At 39.6% G+C, this 18,603-nt stretch overlaps 1 protein-coding gene across 1 annotated transcript; it reads right to left on the bottom strand.

The window, feature by feature from the left end:
* Nucleotides 1-70: 70 nt before the first annotated feature.
* On the bottom strand, nucleotides 71-18,244 carry LOC133845535 (3-phosphoinositide-dependent protein kinase 1). Its single transcript, XM_062280014.1, is given in 8 exon segments — nucleotides 71-2,915; nucleotides 3,864-4,138; nucleotides 4,200-4,563; nucleotides 4,565-4,717; nucleotides 4,719-5,404; nucleotides 12,684-13,064; nucleotides 13,146-13,605; nucleotides 17,965-18,244. Coding segments are annotated over 8 exon segments (2,697 nt in total). The 5' UTR covers nucleotides 17,992-18,244; the 3' UTR covers nucleotides 71-2,564.
* Nucleotides 18,245-18,603: the final 359 nt, after the last annotated feature.

The raw sequence follows: 18,603 nt of genomic DNA, 5'->3' as shown, positions 1-18,603 counted from the left end.
TTTACAGTTTGCTCTCACTATTTAGTTGCTGCTTCTTACATATCTCTCTTTGCATTTGTTTATGTTTTGGTTTTTTCAATAAATTATACAATTTAATTTAGTTATGTTTAAATTTAATTTAGATTAATTTAATTTAATTGAATTAATTGTATACTTGCGTAACGTGTTTGTTTTTTTTTTCTTTTTTATGTTTTTGTTTTTTCTTGCGTTAATCTAGATAGTTTAAATTGCTGCTACGGCCACGCCCACCGAATGCGGGACGCGATATGTATGTACAAATGTATTTTTTGCTTTCTTTCTTTCATCTACAACTACGACAGCTCTTCGCTCACTTCCATCTTAATCTTAACACTAAATAGGGTGAGTGTGTGTGTGTGTGTGTATTGGTGTGTGTATGTGTGTGTGTGATAGGGGCGTGGTCTAGGCGTAACTTAGGATTTACAATTGAACTAATACGCGCGAGTTTTAGAAACTTGTTTTACATTTTTGGTTTTTTTTTTTAGATTAACGAACCGAAATGCCAAACATAGTTATCGTAATCGTTTATCGTTATCGTAATTAGGTTTCTCTTTGTTTATTCCTTTCTCTTTTTTGTTGTTGCTGTGTTTTTAATTTAGTTAAAATTCAATTTTATACCTGTTTTGCATATAACTTTTTAAGCTAACCTCTCCTCCTTCTCCTCATCTTCTTCCTTATGCGAAATGCAACAAAAAAGTTAACAAAAACAAAAAATTATAATAATAATAATATTACAACAAATACGTTTACAATTACAAATACAAATTCATCGTCGTTTGCAATGTGTTTTTTTCTTTTTCTTTTTCGAGCACAAAAAACAATCAAAACCAAATGTAATTTCAACTAAATTTCTTCACTTTTCCAGCTCATTTAATTTTTTATATTTTTGTTATTCATTTGTTTGTTTGTTGTATATGCAATTTGTATTAATTTTTACTTTGCTTCTTCGGTTTGTTGTATATAATATATTATATATAGATTTATATTTCTGTTTCTTTTTCTGCTTCATATTTTTTTTTGTTTTGTTTTATGTTTTCATCTTGTTTTAAATAGTTTCTCAAAGTCTTATACGTTTCTTTATAGGGCAAAAAAGCATTATAAATTAATTGTAAAAATCAAAAAATTAGCATACAAAAATTCTTACTAGAAAGTTGAGCGAGCTACGCGGAAAAGCTTCAATCAATCGATTTTGTTATCGATTAATTTTAGCTCTCCACACTTTTCGGCTACATTCTTCTGCTAAACTACGCTAAACTCTGTGTTTCATTTTAGTTTTGTTTTAGGCATTTTAGACGTGCGCATAGAGCTAATGTACAATATATATATGTTGTATATAGAATATAGATGTAATCGATTTACATAGTTACACAATTTACAATTAGGTGACATGACAAACACACTCCCATTATATAGAATATATGTATTTCTATATATATGTATTAGATCTATATATACTATATATGTATAGCTATTTTACAGTTTTACATACATCATTTGCTAGTTACGCTCTGCTTTGAATACAATTGAATTTAGTTTTAGTTTAGTTTATTTTTTGTTTTGTTTTTGTTTTTGTTGTAACTTAAGTCTAGCCCCGTTTGTTATGCAAAATGGCGCAAGCTGGCCGCCAGATGGCGCCACAGCATTAGCATCTTCTTCTTCTCTATAGATGTATATATGTATGTTTTGTAATTCATTTAAATTGTGACTAACTACGCGCTAAAAAAAATTAGATAAACTATTTTATACTAGAACGCCTTGCAAACGGGGTCATCATAAATATATATGTATATATGTGTGTGTTGTTGTAATAATTTAATTAATTTAATTTAGTTTAAATTTAGATTTATATTTATATATGTGTGTGTATGTGTTGTATGTTATGCTTATTTATGTTTTATATGTTTTTTACAGCGACGCGACAAGAAACAAACACACAGACAACAGAAACGAATCGAGTCGAAGAAAAACGAATAGACAAACGAATTAATTAGTTTATGTTGTTAATTAATTAGCACTAAACTCTTTGCATTTTGCTATAACTTTTACACTTCCCTTTCGACAACTGTTCTGTGCTCGTTTCTTCTCGCTCGCACCCCTTCAATGTGTGTTTTGCTTTGCACTAAATTTCAGCTAAATTAGAATTTAATTTGCATTTAAATCTAAGCGAGACACTGTGACACGTGTTCAGCTGTTCGCCTCACTTTGTTTCTGATGCTGTTGTTGTTGTTGCTTTAGCGAGGGCGAACTTCGCCGCGCTGGAAGCAGGCGAATTGCAGTAGTTGATAGCATTCGCTTTACTACTCTACACATTCAAACTGGCGCCACCTGTTGTTGTTGACGCCGTCTGTCCTTTTCCCTTCGCTCCTTTAGCGGCAATGTTCTTCTCACTGCTGTTGCTGTTGTTGTTGCGAACTTCGCCGCGCTGTCTGTGAACTGCGGTTGGCGGCAGGCGAATTGGAGTAATTGCCGCCATTCGCTGGACTTCTGCTGCCATTTGCACAGGAGATGGATGAGATGCTGGCGCCACCTGCTGTTGACAACACTGTTCATTTCGACGCTGTCTTTTTGCCCCGCGTCGTTGTCGGCGATGTTCTCGCTTCGCTTTGTTGTTGTTGCTGTTGCTGTTTGAGAGAGGGTGAACTTCGCCGCGCTGTCGGCGAACTGCTGTTGGAGGCAGGCGAAATGGAGTAGTTGCCAGCATTCGCTGGACTGCTGTAGACAGCCAAACTATTGCTGCTGCCGCCGGTTGAGCAGGAGAAGGATGAGATGCTGGCGCCACCTGTTCTTGTTGCTGACGCTGCTGCATCGCCGTAGCATAATTTCGACATATTCTCAATGGCCTCGGCCCACTGTATGGCAAAACCATCGGGATCGTCCAGATAATAGGTGCGATTCGGCTGTAAACAAGAGAGAGAGAAGAGTAGAAAATTAGCACAAAACTAAATTGAATTCGAGAAGAAAACAACAAACGAGAATTGACAAATGTGTTGAAAAGCCATTAAAACTAAGAAGCATGAAAACTACTTTCATCCGCAACGAATGTGAAATACGCTAACAAAGTTCTTAACTAAAACTATATTCTAAAAAACAGTTAAGTTGTAGTAATATTTACTAGTTTCTCCTTTAAAGTTGTTTTTATTATTTTTCATAGTTTTCTAATTATGTTCAAGTTTTTAAAAACTATATTTAAAATTTTGTTCTGTAAAACTATTTAAGTTGTTATCTAAAATTGCTGCAGCAAAAAAAAAGGTCTAGACACAACTTGAGTTGATTTTTCAAATAAACATTTCTCATGATAACTTTTTAACTAGCAGTCTGATCTGCCGGAACTCAAACTATATGCTAGCTATAGCAACAACACACAAGTGTAGCAAGTTTCATTGAGCTAGCTGCCAAAGTGGCGAAGTAGTTAGCGCATAAGTAGGCGGACAGACAGACGGACGGACGACAAATTTAAATGCCTGCGATGCAAGGGTATTAAAAATGTTTGTTGCGCTGTGCTGTGCTTGTTGTTGTTGCTGTTCTGTTTTTATCTGCGTTGCGTGTGCAGTTTTCAATGCCGCACTTAATTGAGGAGTGTGCTTTCTGTTGTTGCTTTTGTGGTTGCTGCTGCTGGTCGTAAACACGTGCCGTCGCTATAAACTGGACCCAAATGAATAATTGTTGTGTGTGTTCGTGTTGTGTGTGTGCGGCTCTTTAACGACCGCTGACGTCATCTCGAGACACACTCACGCGTTTGTTTCCGCAGCAGTTCAACAAACTGTTGCAACTGTTTTCGTTTCGTTTTCCGGCAACAACAAATCAAACTTTTGCCAAATCCTTGAGAGATTCATTATTTGACTTACCGTATGCACAAAGAAGATCTTAAAGTTCTTGATCTCGGCACGCAACTCGGGACTCCATGGGATCTCTCCCTTCTTGATCATTTGCACGGGATCGATGTAGATGAGACGGGGTCCGGTGGTCAGCAACAACATGCGCTTGCGGGCAAACAAACCCTTGCGCTTGTTGACCAAACCCATCTTGAGGATCACCTCGCCATCGGCAAACACATGCCATTTGTCAGTCTTTTGTGCCTCCAAACGCTGCAGCTTCTGTGCATCGCTCAAGTCGAAGGAATCTACAACGAGGAGGAAGGTTAAAAAGCTGTCACGCAATGGGAAGTCATTTTCGGGACTTACTCTTTGCTGTTGAGGGCTTCTGGGCAGGCGCCGCCACGCTGCTGCCAACACCAAGCTCGGCGCTGAGCAGTCGTGTGATCTGACGCTCATCGAGTCCTGGTTCCAGATCTCCGCTGATGGGCAGACTGTAGTTGTTGCCATGTCCGCTGCGCAGCTCCTCGTCCTGGCTAACACCGGGCAGATAGGGATAGATGGGAGGTGGTGTCTGTTGGCGCAACGTTTGCCAATCGATGCCGGCGAAGAAGGGATGCGCACGAATGCTCTCGTAGTAGCCGAATTCATCCTGAGCTCCCAGACGTTCACGGGGATCGATTTTGAGTAGACGACGCACCAGATCCTCGGCATCCTGATCAAAGCCCTGGGGGGAAGTCAACGGCACAACCGAGAATCTCCTTGAAGATGACATAATCGTTGCTGCCACGGAATGGCGGCAGACCCGAGATCATCTGGTAGATGATGCAGCCAAAGGCCCAAAGATCCGCAGCGGGTGTAATAGGACCATTCTGCAACACCTCGGGGGGAAACGTATTGAGCGGTTCCCACAAAGCTGCCACGTCGCGCACGCCGCTGGAAGCGACGATTGCGTGGCGAACGCGCTGGATCCGCATCGGCGGCATCATCGTCATTGTCGTCATCATCATCGTTCTCCTCGACGCCGTAGTAGATGTTGCGTTCATCCTGCTCCTGATCCTCATCATCGATGTCATCGTACAACTCTTCGCTGTCCTCGTCATCATCATCCGAGCTCCTCGCCGAGCGACGACGTCTCTGTCCATTGTTCGCCTCATTGTTTCCGGTGCTCGCCAGCTGAGCCGCGGCCAAAGTTCGCTCTCGGGGTGTCATCACCTTGGCGGACCCGAAGTCCGCAATGAGTGTGTGCATATCCTCATCCAAGAGAATATTCTCGGGCTTCAGATCGCGATGCACAACGTTGCGACGATGCATGTGCTCGCAGGCGAGCAAAAGTTCGGCGGCATAGTGGCGGGTGCAGGCGACATCGAAGCTGCCGACACGGTTGATGTAGGGCAGGAGATCGCCGTTGCGGGCATGCGTCATCACAAAGTAGAGGGAGCGTGGATCCTGGAACGTGCACGACAGATTCACAAAGCCTTCCACGTTGGTCATCATGTGCATCACCTCTCGCTCTCGCTTGATGTACTCCTGCTTGTGCTCTCGCAGTATCAGACGCTTCTCGCACACTTTGACTGCAAGCAGAAAGAAAGGGACAAACAGTTAGTTAAGAGTTTCAGTATAAAACTATATATGGGAGGGTTTCTTGGTATAGTTTTTCTTTAAATATCATGTTATGCCTCTTTAAATATTTTAATTGATAAATTCTATATTATACCTATCCTAACATTTCAAATTTTAAATTAGCATGTTTTCATATAAAAGTAATTTTGTTAAAAATAACTAGAATTTTTTATAGAAATCTAATCTTTATAATCTCTAGCACTAACATATAGTGGAGTGTTTTTCGGTTATCGTGCAATGAAACTCAGCTTTCTCAATCTCATCGATGACTAACATTTTTATGTTCTGTTATAAAAACAAACTCAACTGCCTTTGTATGCTTTGTTTACAATTAAGAAACGTCGCAAAATATATATTAATTTTTTTGTATTCCTTATAAGAATTTTTATATTCATTAATTTCTTTTGCTGTCATGCTAAGCTGCAAAGCTGCACGCTTTTTATTCTAATGTTTAAACTGCAAATAAATCACTTCATTCATTTAACTAAATTCTTATTTAAGATCAATTAAAGCAAAAGAAAGAAGAAAAAACAAATATCTAATATGAAGTTTAAAATAAACGCAATTTGCCAAATGATATACAAAATCCCCTACAATAGTAATTAACAATTAAACGCATTAACATAAATTCTACTAAGCCAAAATAACAACCAAAAATATGCATTCCAAATATGCGATGCTTAAATGCGCAGGCGACAAAGTTGTCAATGGCCAAGTGCTGCACCTCAGGCGCACAACTTGCCAGCGACACTTTCGTGGGTCAATCGCACACTCAAGCACACACACATTGAAAGCTCTACTTGTGGCCACACATACAATATTCCTTGTGTGATTTATTGAAATGAATGCGAGCGCAAGCGAGATGGCAAGCGAACAATGGGAATGGGAACGAACGAACGAGAAAAAAAAGCAGAAAAAGGAATTTTGCTCAAATAGCTAAATTAACAGGCGACGAAGAGACAGAGAGAAGGCAGAGAGGCCAACGAAAGCGAGCGCGCTTTGCCAACTTGTTTCCCCGCGTCCCCAACAACCCCGGGCGCTAAACAAGCGCTTTATTTTTTCGCAGCTTCGCTTCTTTGCTGCTCCCTAAGAAATTCTAAACTGGTTGTTGAACTGCACACACACACACATACACACACTCTAGTCGCACACTACATGAAACTGTTGGCATTGAAACATTTATTGTGAAAGATGTGAAACGCTTTTGAGCTTTGGCCCACGCCAAAAACACAGGCAAATGGCAGCCAAAAAAGGGGTAGAGGTTAACGGTTTCTTTCCAGCAGTATGAATTATGACCGCTTATCAGCAGTTTCTTTCCTTCCCTTCATGTTTATAGTTTCGCGTTGCCAACCCAGTTTGAAATTCGCAAATTAGAAAAATCAAAAGCTGGAACGTGGGAAACAATTTACTTTTTTTTTTGTTTTTGTTTTGTGTGTTGGACTTTTGGCAAGAAGATCAACCGACCGAACAGTGAGACGAAATGCGAGAAATGATAACAAACAAAAAACAGCGGAGAAAAAATAACTTAAAACGCAAATTTGTTGATTTGCGAAAAAAGTGAATAAACAAAGTTGAATATAATAAATTACACTCTCGGCTATATCTGCGAAATATTGTTGAGTGCGAATATGTATAGGCAATAGAAAAAAACAAATATGAATTTGTTTTTGCTTTCCTTTTGTATTATGCCATTTTTTTTCGCCTTTTATCAAGATCGCAACAACTGAAACTTTTTTTTTTTAGTCTAGAAAACAAATCAGGGGCGATAAGTTGTCGAGTGGCAGCTAAATAAACACACACTAACACACACTTGAAGTATAAAGAGGAAAAACAAAACAACAGCAATTAAAAGATTAACATACAAATAAAAAAATAAAATAAAATAACGACAACGACGACGATGAGCGCGTTTTTTATGCGTTTTAAATTTCCCATGCCAAAATAGACGGCGATAGAGAGAAGAGAGCTCAACAAAAAAGTGCGTAAAAATAAAATTGACCTTGAAATTGTTGCTATTTTATTTGATTTGATTTCGTTACTCTTTTTTTTTTGCAATAGTTTTTTGTTTTATTGGCATTGATTAAAAAGGTATTCGAATATGGCGTGCGCGTATTTCCCCTCGCCAAGCCGATTTTTTCTCTATTTTTTTTTCTTGTTGATTTTAATTGAAAATGTTGTCGCATTATTTATTTTAATTTTTTTTTTTTTTGGTTGAGCTGCGGTTAAAAAAAAACTGTGTTTTTTGGGTTTAACGCCCGAAGCGGCGACGTTGATAAGGCAACGAAAGCGCAGCCTTGAACTTGGCGGCAGTGGCGCATGCACACAGTACTATATAAAAAAAAAACACAGCCACAATAAAAAACTCACATAAGTAAATAGCAACAAGAATAACAAAGTTGAGCAGCTGGGCAAGAGCAGCACCCAAAAACGACAAAAAAAAAAACACTTAAAAATAAAAACAAAACAACAAAGCAAGACATGAGCATAAATATTTGCCCAATGTGAGTTTCCAGTGTGTTTGCCCCACTGATCAGCAACAGAGGAAGACAGAGAGAGAGAGCGCGACAATTCCAAAAATGTGCAGCGCATTGAGAGAGCGAACCATTGCAACTTGTTGTGTGTCGAATGGAATGCAGTACAACGAGTTTGACAGAGTGAGAGAGGGAGAGGAATAGTGCGCGACATAAATTGCAATTGTAACCAGTCGTTGTTGTTGTTGGGGCTGTTGCTGCTGGCAAAGCAAAAGAGACAACTGAGTCAAACCGATTCTATAAATAAGACTGAAGACGCAACTGAGTCCGACTTCATTGTTGGGTACAGCAACAAAATAGAAAAAAACCAAAAACAACTGTACGCAGCATCCGAATGCTGCTCGATTGCATTCCAATTGGAAGAGAGCGCGCAGCCAAAAAGTCATAGTTAGTTAATTGGGCGCAAGGCCGTTTGGGGTATGTGGTGGAATTGGAACACACTGCAAACAGGAAGTTAGTGCAAGCAAAAGGTGTTTGAACCGCACGAGAGAGAGAACACAAAGTGAGAGCGCACACAAGAGAGCGAGGGATCTCAGCTACTTAAGGAGATTTCCCACATAACAATTGACAAAAGTGTAAAATGCAATGGAAAATTTCAGCGTCGCGTGGGCCGCCTTAGTATGTTTTGGTTTTTTTTTTGGGCGGTTGGCTGCAATAAAACTGATTGCCAACGTCCGATAAAAAGCAAAGAGCGAAAGAGAGGCGAGACTCCAAAGCGACCCACGCGACTTTTTAATGCTGTGTTCTCGCTTAATTTATTGTCACGGCGAACTTTTTGGCAGCGACAGCAAATTGACATAAAACTGACAAAAAATTGTGATAAAAGTCGATTGCAAAGTACACACACACATACAAATACATGTACATATGTGAATGTGTCATTTCGCATTGTTCCGCACAGCATTTCAATTTCATTAATTAGCGACTGCCGCCCAAAATTGGCAAAGAACATTGGCGGCGTCTGTAGTGTGTTCCCCCTCTACCCCCCAGCCTATGCCACGCACTCTCTCCCATGCTCCTCGTCATGTGTCGCTCTCTTCTCATCATGACGTAACTTGACGTTTCGCTTGAAACTCATTTAAATATGTCCCACAAAACCAAACAGATTATGACAGGCAACAACAACAATAATAAGAAGCAGCAGCAGCAGGTAAAACAGAAGGAGCTTTTTTTTGCGTGGAAGGAGAATTGGAATTGGAATGGGGAAAAGTGGACTGAATGGTTAAAGAGCAAGGCGTGCGCTCTGCTTCTTCTTCTGAGTCATAACAATTTTGAGTGCGCCTCCTTTTTTATTGTTATTGTTGCTGCCTGCTGCCGTTTGGTTAGAGAAAAAGTTTATTGCCCTTTAGGGAGAGCATCGAGGGGGGCGGGCGAGACGTGCATGGACATGTTGACGGCACGCAAAGGATTTTTCTGCTGTTTTTTTTTTGTGGAATTTGGTTGTTAAACAAACGACAACAAGTGAGCAAAAGACAAGCCCCGCTATGCCGCTATCTCCCTCCCTCTCTCACACATAGTATGTGTTTGGCATAATAAAAAGAGGAAGCACGAGCAAAAGTCTTTCGCGACTTCCTGGCGCGACTTAATTTGCTCATAAAAGCCAAGCAGAAAGAGGAGGAGGAGGAGAGTTACTAACTGGCCTTGCCACGTGCCACAGCAACATGCCCCCCACTCCACTCGTTCCACCCACCACAAATAAACAAACGACAGCAGCTGCAGCAAACATAAAAAAGTCAACAAAGTTCTGCACGCAGGTGCAAATGGAAGAAGAAGCAGCAGCTAAATAAAGGATCCGCTCTTAAGTTGAATGACCCAAATTCATCAATATTATGTTACAAGCAAACGTCAAGGCGACCGATAGAGAGAGAGAGAGAGAGCAAAGAAAGAGAGCAAGAGCGCAAAAGGTTAAATACCCTCTTCTTCTCTGCCAGCTGCGACGGCGCAGCTGCTGCTGCTTGTAATTAAAAATAACATAGGAATACAAAGCACAAAAGAAAAAGGAGCAAGAAACATACACACACACTTAAATACACACGCAGGTAGAGAAGACAAGCGTGCGAGCAAGAGGGGACACTGTCTACTAAAACTTAACGAGTTCGAGAGTTCAGCGCCCAAAAAAAAAAAATTGCCAGTCTGGGAAACAATAAAGCAACAAAGTGGAATTTGAAACAGTTCAACGGCCGATCTGCAGTTTGTCCATTCGTGTGTGTGTGTTTGTGTGTGCCAATGCCAATGCGTTCCAAGGCAACAAGTTGCAGTTCAAAGTCTAAAGTCTGAGATCGCGCGTGGGAAGTGCATAAAATTCCAACACATTGAGAGCACATTTCACACTCTCCACTCTTCACGCTGCGTGTGAAATTTCAGGAAATGAGCTGCAGGCAGCTGCTGCTCCAGGATTAGCTGAGAGCACGTGTGTTTTGTGTGTGTGTTTTTGTTGTATTCAGGTAGCAACAATTGTAGCGAGGAAAATTATTGTGAAACAGCTGCTAAGGCAATTTGCGTCGAAAATGATGAAATAGCCAAAAGCAGACAATGTGAAAATGCGTAACAAGAATTTGCGTAGCGCGTCAAACAGACGCCAACCAGCAACAACTACAGTGCGTAAGCACAACATACACACACATACGCAAATTACACATACGCATTATTATGTAGCGAACGCGAGAGAGACGCGCCCCCTCTCTCACTCTCGACTGCTCACACCTCATGCATGTGACAAACGAAATGAAAACGAAATTTTGTATTTATTTTTTTTGTTTTTGCTGCGTTCATCATGAGTTGTTGTGGGAGGGAGGGAGACCGCGCAAGAGAGCAAGAACGAACCAGAGTGGGCGGAACATGTTGGCAACATGTTGCCAGACGAGTCCATAAAAATGTTGCCGCCTCTGTGTGTGTGTTTTGTTTATAAGCAAATTAAGAGCAACAACAAAAATAATAACAAAAATACGAGTGAAATTCGGTTTGCGCTCGTTTATCGTTTCTGTTTCTATTTTTCTTCTTTTTGCTGTCGGCTGCGTTTTAAAATAGCAACTGTTGTGGGCCACAACACAACACAACACATTGGAAAGAAAATGTGTGCCAATAAAACACAATACATAACAATCAAATCGTTATTGTGGGCATAGCCCAAATGGGGGTGGGGGCGGTGGGTGGTGTGAGTTGTTGTTGCTGCTGCTGTTGTTGTTACGTGGCTGCTTACAAAACATATGTAGACCTTCAAATCAGACTTCAATAAACACATACGCGTCTACGCACAAGTCTAGGTGTGTATGTGTGCAAGTGTGTATAACAATAACAAAATGCAAAGTCAAAAGTGCAAACTCATTTTGTTTGACGTGCGCGACTGTGTAATGAAATGTTAATTTCATAACGGCGAGACAGAGAGGGCAACACACGGAAAGCTACTTGCAAGACTGCAAGTGTGAATAAACAACAACAACAGCTATGCGCGTGCATGTGTGTGTATGTGTGTGCGTAAGCTCGCTGTTAATGGCGGCCTCTGTTGTTTGTGTTTACATGCACCTGATGCTGCTGTTGCTGTTAATGTTGTTGCTGCTGTTAATGTAGTTGCTGTTATTGTAATTTGCTGTTAAAGAGTTCTGTGTTTTCTGTTTTTGCTTTTGCTTTTACGCTTTATCAGCAGAAGCAAAGTCAAGTCAACGCTTACACTGCAGACACGCGCCATTTTTGCCATTTCTCTCTGTTGCTTTTGTCGTCGTATGCACTTTATAAATTTTGCTAGCGAGCGACACGTGCCAAAGTCTTGCTTTTGTTTTTGCGCTGCAAGTTTTATTGATTTACAGTTGGAAACGACAAAATCTTCAAGCAAATTGACTTAGCGCAAATAAACAACACAACAATTGTTCCACTTACTATTTGCCATGTGTGTGTGGATGTGGATGTTGTTGGCAATGTGGAGCGTGGAACGTGGAAGAAGTCGAGAAGTAGGCGTTCACTAGAATATGCCTATGACGCGCTTATCGCGACTGCTCAGCAGCAGCAGCTGATCTTGAAGCGAGACGTCAAAAAGCATTTGCGGTCTTTTTGTTTCAATCGATAAACAAATAAACAACACTCACACACACCAATACAATAGTAAAATATAACTGTCGTCAATTGCGTGCGTTGCCTTATCACAGCGCAGCAGCAGCGACGCTGGCTGCGACTGCGACGTCGACAGCTGCTGGTGTGCTGCTGTTGATGTGTGTTGATTAGCAAAAGACGTCAAAAGCAGCGCACACAATGTGTGTGTGTATTCCCCTCTCGCTCTCTCTTTCACCATCTAGCACCCTTTGTATTCATTTAGTTGCGAGATAAAAATGCCATTAGTAAAGGTTTCCAATACGTACAACACACACACACATACACACACATACAAGTATGCATATGTGTATTTGAAAGCTACTTAATCAGTTGTCGCCGTCATCACGTGATTGGCGAGTGACCAATGCAAGATAGTAATGGCTGCAGCATCTCTCCTCTGACAACTTTGTCGCCTGGCGCAGAGAGCGCAAAACTAGAAACAGCTGGTTTCGTTTTCAGTCTGATTTGTTGGCAGGCGACAACGACAACAGCAGGTGACAGCGATGCGTTGGCGTTTCGTCTGGCGCCAGCCACAGAGGGAGAGCGAGAGAGCTTGCAGTGGGAGGGGGAGGAGATGGCATGGAATTGGAATTGGAATGTGTGCCGTTAGACTTACTTGCATACTCGCGACGCGAGTGAATGTCGACAGCGAGGTAGACAATGCTGAAGCTGCCCTCGCCAATGTATTTGCCAAAGATAAAGTCTGTGGGCGACCTTCGTGGCGGCGGCGTTGTCTGTTGCGTCGCTGCTGGCGGCGACGTCGACGCTTGCTGTTGTTGTTGCTGCTGTAGTTGTTGCTGCTGCTGTTGTTGTTGCTGCTGCTGCTGTTGTTGTTCTTGTTGCTGCTGTTGTTGTTGTTGTTGCTGTTGATGCTGTTGCAGTCGACGCTGATACGTTGACGCTGTGTTGTTGTCGCTGTACATTCTGACGCGCTGCGGCGTCAACGTCACTGACGGACTGTTGCTGGCCACCGCTGCTGCCAACGGCGATGTGTAGCCTGCGTAGGAAAAAGAGAGCGAAAGAGAGCGTGAGTTAGATGCGTGTGCTTAGCAACAATGTTGCCAAGAGCTGAGCTTACCGCCTATAAACATGCTGCGACCGCTGCTATAGCGATTGTTGCTGCTGCTGCTGTTGTTATTGTTATTATTGTTGTTCTCTGTGTGGTTTGTTGTTGTTGCTGCTGCTGTCGCTGTTGTTGCTGCTGATGCTGCGCCGCATCCGCATGTGTTGTGTTGCTGCTGTTGTTGTTGCTGCAGTCGCGTTGCCGATGTTGCCATTGCAGAGAAGATAGGAGAGAAGTCTTTCAGTTTCAGCGATTCGCTTAAGGACACTGCAGTTGCTGCTTTTTCTTTTGGCATTGCCGGCATTGTTGCCGTCGTTGTTGTTGTTGCTGTTGCTGCTGTTGTATTCAACTGTTGTTGCTGTTGCTGCTCAGTGTTATTATCGCTGCTGCTGCTCGAGGCAGAGACGACAACGACGGCGGCGGCGGCTGCGATGCTAGCTCCGCTGCTTGGCGTTGCAACTTGTTGTGTATTAATCTGTAAAAACATCAACAAAAATAGAGATAAACAATTAGTACTGCGAGAGAGCGTAAAAATAATCAATCAATGCGCGTAGTAAAAATGAAAACGCAATAAATTAAAACAACGCGCAGTCGCGACCAGCAAAAGCAAAAGCTGAAAATAAAAACAAAGTCACAACAATGACAAAGACACGCAAAGCTCAAACACACACACACACACACCACACACAGACAAAGCGGAACTTGCAAAGCAGAACAGGTCCACAAAAGGCACAACAGCAACAACAAAACTGCAGACAGAGCGAGAGAGGTAGCTTTTTAGGCCTATGCTTTATGTGCTGTACTTCTTCTTATGCGCCATTGACGTCAAGTTCACGCACTTGCTGTCTCACTCTCACTACCTGCGCTATGCTGTTCTCGCTGCTTCCTCTTCTCTTCTTCTGCGTTCGTGTGTTGTTCTTGTTAGTTGTTGTGTTGTGTGTGTTTTTATTCCGGGTTCAAGGACTTGGAAGCATAAAAATATAATAAAGTTCATTGCCACCTGTTAACATTTCTATTAACTATGAGAGAATTTTGGAAACTATTTTTTCGGTTTTGTTGTTGTTATTGTTATTGTTTTTACGCCGCGTCTTTATTTTTTCGGTTGCTTACGAATTGATCGTAATATGGCGTGATCATTAAGCTAGTGGGCGGAGGAGAAGGGAGGGCGGACAATGACAAGCGATTTATCGATCATTTCGAAATTTACTATTTTGTTTTGGCGTTGTTATTACAAGTCCGTTGTAAAAAGTTATCGACCTGCTACTATCGATAACTATCGCTTGTGCCATCTCTAGCTGTGATTTCAGCCCAGACGCGTTGTCTGTGACGGGTTTTTCTTCATATCGCGCGACGACGCCTCGTAAAATACACAAAATACGAAAAATTATCAAATTATGCAAAACGCATTCGAAAAAAATGCCAACAAAGAGCAAAAAATTTAAATAAAAACAAGGTGAGCAAATGCGTCAATGAAAGTCTAAAAAAAAATACAGCAGCTAATTTAAGTCACCCAAAAAATGAAACCAGGCTCAAAAGCAAATTTTATACTCTACAAAAGTTGATGAATTTTTGTTGATAAATGCGATTTATTAGTTAAAAGTTTCGAATTCTTGTCGCAACAAATTGTGAGTCGATTTCTAATAGTTTTCCATTTATTTTATTTTGGAAAAAACCCAAAAATATTTCAACAATGCAGGTGTTTTTTTTCTTTCCTCCTCTCTCTTATTTTTCTCAACATTTTTTTTTGTTGGGTTTGTCAATGAAAATTTTGTTGTGTTGCGATAGTTTTTTTTGTTATTAGTGCGTCACACATTGGAATGTTGTTGGTTTAGTTTTTCAACTCACAAAAAGCTATTTTTTTTTTGGCTTTCTCGCCTCTTTTTGATTTTTTCTGTTGTCTATAGTTTTTAATGACGTCATGATGTGTTGCTGTCTCATTCTAACGCCTACGCTTAAGTAAATAATCAAAGTTTTTTCGAATTTTATTTATTTTGCTTTAGTATTTATTTATTATTTTTGAACTGTGCCGCCAACAACCTACTTTTGTTTTTTGTTTTATTTCATAAATTGATTTTTTTTACGTTTGTGTTTTTTTTTCTCTTCTTTTTGCTAATTAGCCATAAGAGAGCGTCCGATCTGCGTCACAGATCGAACGATATTTGGGATCCCGGCGCAAAAACAAAACAAAAAACCAAAAAAAAAAAAGAAACTGGTCAAAAAAGCCATAAAAGATAAATAATAATAAACTTGGTAACGGGGCAGCAACAACAACAAAGAGTAACAGGAAATGTCAGCGAAACGAGCTCTACAAACACAGTCAGCTAATAAAGCTATATGTATCGATATCTTATAATGGTATATATAATATATATTTATTACAATTTACTCCCAGACAGAAGAAATAAAATTAAAATTGTGGAAAAATTTCAAACAAAAAACTGGAACGCGCCCCCAATCATTAAAGAAGAGTGGGCGTTGTATGCTTCAGATACACATATCTATATATACTATAAATACTAGATATCTATATACTTCTATATCTATTCAAAGGCGATCTGATCCATTGTCGGCGACGCCGTCTGTGGCGTCTAGACAAAAATGACATTTAAATGAATCTATTTTATTGTCGCTTCGTCGCCATTTCACCAAGACACACACACCCACACTCCCTCCTCCTTCCCCCTCCCTATACCGACTCCACACCTCTCTCTCTCTCTCTCTTGTTGGCTAGTCATCAATTTAGTTTTATAAATAAAAATTTTTCGTCTAGCGCGCGAATTGCAACCAATTGAAAGCGAAGAAGAAGGTGCAAACTGCAAGCAGTCGAAATTATATAGAAAGACAGATATATATACTATATTTATCATCGGAGGATGTTGCAATAGAGAATGGGGGAGGAGGAGAAAGTGGTGCCCCACACACACACACACACACATTAGACGAGAATCGAGAAAGAAATGCGCTAAATATATATAAACAAATGCTGTTTATTTAAACATAAACATGAAGCAACATTAAATAACAGCAATAAAAAATAATACAACACACCCAAAAAGAAAAGAAAACAAAAATTAGACAAAAATATTTTCGATATTTGATTTTAATGTTGCATTTAGCGTCGTGGAACGTGGCGCTTGGCACGTAAGCCAACCAAAAAAAAATATTAATTGAAAATACGTCTAAGCAGTTGAGATTTGAAGATCAAGTAGAAGAAAGTTCATAAAGTTGAAATTTATTAGAGATAAGTGAAAGACTTCTCTAGAAGAATTCAAGAGAATATACTAAATTTTTAGTATATTTGAAAAGTATTGGCATGTTTTAAAAGTAAAAGAATTGTTAAAGTAGAAGAAAATTATCAAAGGAGTTACTAAAATGTTTGTGACTTGGCGGACAAAAGAATTGAAGAGGATATATTAAAATCTTAGTATATTTTAGACGTATTAGTATATTATAGATGTAGTATTTGCTGAGGTAGAAGAGAAGTATTGAAGAAGCTGACAAAAAGTTGAAGACTCGGCGGAAAAAATAATTCAAGAGAATATACTAGAATTTTAGTATATTTGAAAAGTATTGGTATATTTTACTACAATTTTCAAATATTTTACGAGTTGTGGTATATTATAGAAGTATTTCCTAAACTAGAAGAGAAGTATCGAAAAATCTGCTAAAAAGTTGAAGACTCGACGGAAATAAGAATTCAAGAGAATATACTAAAATTTTAGTATATTATGAGAAACTTTTTAAGTCTTAGCCGTAACATGAAACTTGAACTGCAGCATAGCTTAAAATGTTTAATAATAAACTATACTATTTCAGTGTTAAATATAAATTGCAAATAATTGAAAAGCTAAATTTATAACGCCACAACACAATCATTGTTATTGTGAAATGCTGCGAAAAAATGTTTAATGTTTGTAACAGTTCGTTTAGATTGTTAATTTTTTTCTTCGTCTTTTTTTTGCATTGAAACCATTTCGATTGCTTTTGTTGTGGGCGTGGAAATTAAATACAACCAAAAAAAAAAAAATGGCAAGCATGAAAAAAACGAGGCAAGAAAATATATAAACAGCCAGCAGCGAAAAATTCGCGGAAATTTTGCTAAGCGTTTTTTTTTTCTTCTCTTTTTTGATTATTTGGATTTTGGTGTTGTTGTTTTTGTTGTTGGCTGCTTTGGCTATTTATAGCTTGTCTATTTAATATTAAAAAAGTACTGCCAATGTTATTGTTGCTGCTGTAGGCGATTCGAGCTGGCAATAATAATACGAGTATGTTTTTTTTTGTTGTTTTTTTGGGCGCTTTGCGACATGTTTTGCATAATTTTTGTTTCTTTTAGAGATCAAGTGGGGTAGGTTTCTCTATAGATAAAGATCGACGGTTGCCAGGTGCGTGAATGTGTGTTGTTGTTGGGGTAAAACCCGATCAAGTTTCTAGACATTTACGATTCTACGTTACGATACCTGCTGCATTGGGAATTCGAAATTGCCCCCAAACAATTCAATTGGTAATCAAAGAACTCTATCGAGATAACGCACAAATCGTATAAGAATAATAATAATGACTTTATTACGTGAAATTTTGTGTTTTGCCAACAAAAACAATGAAATACTCCGGGGACAGCAAAAACAAAGCCTACTACAACAGCAACAGCAGCAGCAGTTGAAACTGCGCTTATGAATGAAAAACACAGACAGAAAGAAACGCAAGCAAACACAAACACTCAACAACAACAGCAACACATGCAAAATGCATAACTGCAAATTCCAATTGGAACAACACACGCCGCTCTCCCAAATAACTTCAGCCAAGCAATCTCTACTCTCCCGCTCACACTTACGTCGCTGATGTTGGGGGAGCGCAGCATGCGTTCGCTTGCTCGCTCACTCGTTCGCTCTGTTTGTGTATTTTATGCTGTAATTGCGTTTCACGATACAAATTCCAATGGGCTGGCTGGCTACGCACCACGCATACATACAAACGTATACATATATGTATGTATATGTTAGGGCAGTGGAAGAAGAAGATGCGCGCGCGTATTTCTCTATGTATTGAATTTTAATTTATTTATTTGTCGCACTTGGATTTTGTTTTTGATTTTTTTCCTTTTTGTTTGTACTTGATATTTTCAATAAATTGATAATAGATTTTTCTATATGTACTTATAATAACGACATCGCACGTTTCATTTCTATATAATATAATTTTTTTTGTGTTTGCTTTTTTGCAAAATTTTCCACGACAAATAACGAACGGAACAGGAACACGACCAACGAACGAACGAACGAACAACAACAAAAAACACGACGATGACGACTTTTGTTGTTTTTATTATGGTTGTTGTTTGTGTGTATTTAGGAACTTCTTTTTTTTGTTTTTGAATTTTGAACTAACGGAACACACACGAAAACGAAAACACAACAATTTATGCAACGAGAATTGAGAACTTTGCTGTTGCTTGTATTTTGTATTTTATGTA

The sequence above is a fragment of the Drosophila sulfurigaster genome, chromosome 3, assembly GCF_023558435.1.
Source record: "Drosophila sulfurigaster albostrigata strain 15112-1811.04 chromosome 3, ASM2355843v2, whole genome shotgun sequence".
Lineage (NCBI taxonomy): Eukaryota > Metazoa > Arthropoda > Insecta > Diptera > Drosophilidae > Drosophila > Drosophila sulfurigaster.
The sequence above is the reverse complement of the archived record's forward strand: the minus strand, read 5'-3'. Positions and strand labels throughout refer to the sequence as shown.